The 4,963-nt window shown below is 29.3% G+C and overlaps 1 protein-coding gene across 1 annotated transcript; it reads left to right on the top strand.

Annotated features, from left to right (window-relative positions):
* Window positions 1-608: 608 nt before the first annotated feature.
* On the top strand, window positions 609-1,837 carry LOC111287350 (uncharacterized). The gene is made up of 2 exons (XM_022877856.2): window positions 609-814; window positions 968-1,837. Exons 1-2 carry the CDS (start codon window positions 682-684, stop codon window positions 1,660-1,662), a joined length of 828 nt encoding a protein of 275 aa, XP_022733591.2. The 5' UTR covers window positions 609-681; the 3' UTR covers window positions 1,663-1,837.
* The last annotated feature ends 3,126 nt before the right edge of the window (window positions 1,838-4,963 follow it).

Genomic DNA, 4,963 nt, shown 5'->3' with positions numbered 1-4,963 from the left:
CCACATTTTCAAACAAATTTCCTTATTATTTGCCCAAAAAGTTACCCAATCAAATACCTTAAGATCATTTTTTGTGCCCAAAATGATAGGATAATAATTATTTTTTATTATGTTTGGTTTGTCTTTAAAAAAAGAGATAGAATTATAAAAAGAATTAATCATTTTTTTGGTATGATTCAATCATTTAAAAATGAAAAAAATTATTTTTAATCAATGGGATTGAACTTAAATGTCTTATTATATTTTTAAAATTTAAATTATATAAATTTTTTTAAAAAATAATTTTGATCAATAAATATATTATTCTACTTTAATCTTTGCGTGTATCAAATATAAGATAAAATGATATTATTTAATCTAATCATATTCATAATATCATATTATTTTCTCATATGATAATTTTATGTATCAAACACATCATAAGATACTTCTTTTCTATCCAAAAAAATAAAAAAAAAAACCAATTTGGCAGTGATAAAAAAATTTCCAAATTAATGAATAATTCATCAGATGAAATCATAGTGCTATTTCTGGAATAATGTAATCACTTCGATGGCTTTAAAAGGGAGAGACAACTTTGTAGTGTCATGTGCCCTTTCCAGCAGCTGTCTCTCTCTCTCTCTCGTTTACACCTTCTATTTTTTGATATTGTCTACCTGGAATCCTACAAGAGAGGGAAAAATGGGAAGAGCGCCGTGCTGTTCCAAGGTGGGTTTGCACAGAGGTCCTTGGGCAGCCAGAGAAGACACATTGCTGATTAATTATATCAAGGCTCATGGTGAAGGTCATTGGAGATCTTTGCCTAAAAGGGCTGGTAATTCTCTTTCGCAGCTAGCATTTATATTCTCTACTTCTTGGTCTTTCCTTGAATTCTTTATTAGTTATAAATAATTCTCACCGGGCAACATACAGGCTTAATTTTTTAAAAGTTTAATTCATTAATTTTGTGTTTTGGTGCACGCTGCAGGGCTACTTAGGTGTGGGAAGAGCTGTAGACTACGATGGATGAACTATCTGCGGCCTGATATCAAGCGTGGAAACATTACTCCTGATGAGGATGATCTCATTATCAGGCTTCATTCTCTTCTGGGCAATCGTTGGTCTCTCATTGCTAAAAGACTTCCAGGCAGGACAGACAATGAAATAAAGAACTATTGGAATTCTCATCTGGGCAAAAGAGTCAAAAAATCCGAAACCAAGTCAAACACCTCTAAAAAAGCATCAAGCATGAGTCGTAAAGCCAAGAAAACTACTGAAAAGGAGCAAAAAAATAAGGACAAAAAGGAGAGTAGTGCAAGAAAAGAGACTACTACGGCGACGACCAAAGTACATCAGCCAAAAGCCGGCAGGGTTTCACCATTTTCGGTAATAACGAGGAGCAGCAGTTTCGACAGTATAAGTGGGTCATCTAGCAGCGGAGAAGGGAGCAAACTAGGAACCGAAGTTCTTTATTTTCCTCCTTATTGGGCTGAAATTGCAGGTGCTACTAATTATAGCGGAGAGGCACTGGTTTGTGATGAAGATCAAGAACTCCCTTACGGCCTTGATGCTGCTACATTTCTAGATGCCACACCAGCAGGAGATTGTGACATGCTTGACGACATTTTTGAGGAATACGAGCAGCTTCTTAAGGGAAATGGCCCTGATTCTCTCTTGACTTGACTGCATCATGCTCCCTCAATCTGCCTACTGTAGTTAGTGTCAAATAAATTCTGAGCCCCCCCTCCCAAAAAAAAAAAAAAAGAAAAAAGGTAGCCTATTTAGATTGTAGTATATATAATAGTCTTTTTAAAGTTGCCGTTCTGATTGTCCAAATTCAACCAAATTTATATTCTATCTCTCAACCAACGACTAAATATAACCCTAAAAATATCATAACATATGGGATAATGTCATGAATGTTTACTAAATTATAATAATATATTTAATATAATACTCGAATTTTAAAAATTTTTAACGTAAAACCTAAATTATGAATTTATTAATTAATTTGATGAATTATTTATCCATTAAATATAACTATTTCGAGTTAAATAACATATTGCTATCTCATCATAATTTAAAAATCATTTGTAACATTAACCTTATATATTTTTTTCTTTACTTACATGTATATAAATATTTTTCTTTACTTTATTACATGTATATAAAAAGAAATAAGGAAGAAAAAAAAAGGAATAATGAGCTGATGAAGGATGATTCTTGTAGCTAATCAATCTAATTCTAGCCCCAGCTCACTAATTTTTTTTATAGGAAGCCGTAGCTCTCTTTCAATTTGAGCCATAAATCAAGTACATCAGAATTCAGATTTTTCAGAAATTATTAGGCTCCATTTGGATGCAATTGCACCTACGATGAGTGCCGATTGCATCCTTAAAAGCTACTGAAGATTCATTTTGAAACATGACGATGGTACAGTTGAATGTATTAACCGCATTAGAGCACCTTTTTTGCATTGAAAGAAATTGGTCCCATAATGTTTTTTTTGTCTTTTACATTTGTATTATATTACAAAGATAATATTTTTATAATTTAACTTTTTATTTTTTTATTTTGATTTTTATTTAAAAATTATAAAATACTTTTATTAATTTAATATAATAATTGTTTTAATAATTTTAACACTATTTTTGTTTTTAATTTTTATTAGCAAAACTATTAATTTTTTTAAAAATAATTTATTAATTTTATAAATATTAAATAATTTAATTTTTTTATTAATATAATTTTTACTTTATTGTCTTTAATGATAATTTTTTTATTATAATTGATCTCACTATCATTACTATTTTTGAATTTGAACACATATTTTTTAATTAATTTTAATCTCATCATTATAATATTTAATTTTATTACGATAATAATTAATTTTATTTTTATCATAGTTTCAATTTTATCTAAATTAATCTCTCTTCATCCATTTAAATGAATTCTTGTATGTAAATACAAGTTGTTTTTTAAATGTTGGAATTTCTCTTAATAATTTATGTCAAGAATTATCATTTTTTGTAGAAATTAAAGCTAAGTCCCATCTGTGGATATCTGAATATTAACGTTCCATCTAATTTGATGAGACTCTTGAAAAAAAAAGGCAATAAAAAAAAAAAGGCAATATGGGACTGAAAAATAATTTAGCTGATCGAGGACCTGGTGGAGTCGGTATGTGATTCAGGCCACATGACTTGTCCTTTTGGACTGTACGGATGTTGAACTACTGACATTGATAGAACATGACAATTTCTTTCCCAATATTATTGGAAGAGAAAATAGCACATGGTCCTAGCTTCCATGTGCCCTAAGAAACCACACAGACACTGTCTTTTTTGGTCTGCGGCCCTTAATTTCTAGGCATCTATAGCCACCCAGACAAGGAGGATATGGTGAAAATTTTTTTTTTATCTATCAATTATATGACTCTTTACCATATGCTGCTAGAAGAGACGTACAGTAAAAGGAACTGTACTCTCCAAGATATGTCGCATTAGCTTTTTTTATGGGGTACAAATATCTAACATTAATTTGCTCTAAGCATATGACAGCAGGTACTTGCTGAAATTTTATAACATTAATAAGGCACAAATTTAAAATGTTCCTTTTTACTTCTACCTTCAAAAGCAAAAAAAAAAAAATAAAAAAAAATAGAAACATTAAGATTTACTAACTTCTAAGGATGTTAATAATATACTAAGTATAATTTTACTTTCAAAAATTAAATTTTAATTAGTTTTCATTTTTAATCAAATATTTTATTTTTTTCCAATTGACATTTATATTATAATGCCTTTTAAAAATTAAAAATGAATAAAACAAAGAAACTACCAAACAAAGCCTAAGGTAGTATTTAATCTCTATAATAAAAAGTTAAAAACCTATGCAAGTTTTTCTCTGGAGTATAAAATAATTACAATTTTTTTTTTTTTACAAAAAAATTAAAAAGAAGGGTTAATATTTTATGCATTTACAATGTATAAGTGCTATATACTATCATTAATCAATCATATGACATTATCAATCAATCATATTATAATAACTTACTAATGAGTAAAATAAAAAGTAATTAAGTTCTTAAAAATAATTTTGAGTGAGGCTATCATATGATTTATTAATATTTTATTTTTAAAGAGTTGATTTTTTTTATTAATTAATAAAGTATCATCATATGATTGATTTATATTATATAACACTTATATATTATTAATACATCAAATATTAACCCAAAAAAATTATTGAGATTAATTTGAATTTCAAACCGTTAAAACTACAGTTTCAAAATTTGTCTTTACTATCAACAGTCTCGACGGCCACTTTTAACCAAACCGAATTTCATACAAAGACAATTGCCCAGTACAAAAATTTTCTACGGATCGGTGTAAAATTTCCATGTGCCGTGTTTGTGTTTCTCAACCACTTTTTTTATTATTATTGTTATTATAAAAAAAACTAATGACTAATGAGAGTTTGTGGTTCTATATGTTACCAAGAAATCACTGGTCAGTGGTCACTGACGCATTTATCATTGCTATTATGAATTGCAGGGACAAATCGTATGTTTCAGAATTTTCCTGAATAAAGGAATTTTCTTAACTGGGTTTTATATTTAGTATGTCTCGAATCATGTTCAACTGTTGTCTTGTTTTCAATGTTTCTGATTGAGCAAACTCATAACCTTAAACATCCTGAGAAAATTAAAATGGGGCTTCCTTAGGGTATTTGTAGTTATTATTGTTTGGTGTGTGCGGTTTGATGTTCATTAGACTAGAAGTCTACTTGGCGGAAATGACAGACTCAAGAGAATTGGGTCAGTCACTGTAAATTTCCAAATTTCTGACGGCTAGGTTGCTGCCTGAAAACTTCCAGATGATCTCCATCTGAAATTTGAGAAATGGCTTCGGATGCCTTTCCCCAACCTAATCTGGCAGTAGCTTTCTCTTCACTCATGTAAAAGCTTAATTTTGTTCCTGCC

This window comes from Durio zibethinus, chromosome 17 (assembly GCF_047325235.1).
Source record: "Durio zibethinus cultivar Kanyao isolate XHJ-2024 chromosome 17, ASM4732523v1, whole genome shotgun sequence".
Lineage (NCBI taxonomy): Eukaryota > Viridiplantae > Streptophyta > Magnoliopsida > Malvales > Malvaceae > Durio > Durio zibethinus.
Note: the sequence above shows the minus strand (reverse complement) of the source record. Positions and strands in the feature narration are given on the sequence as shown.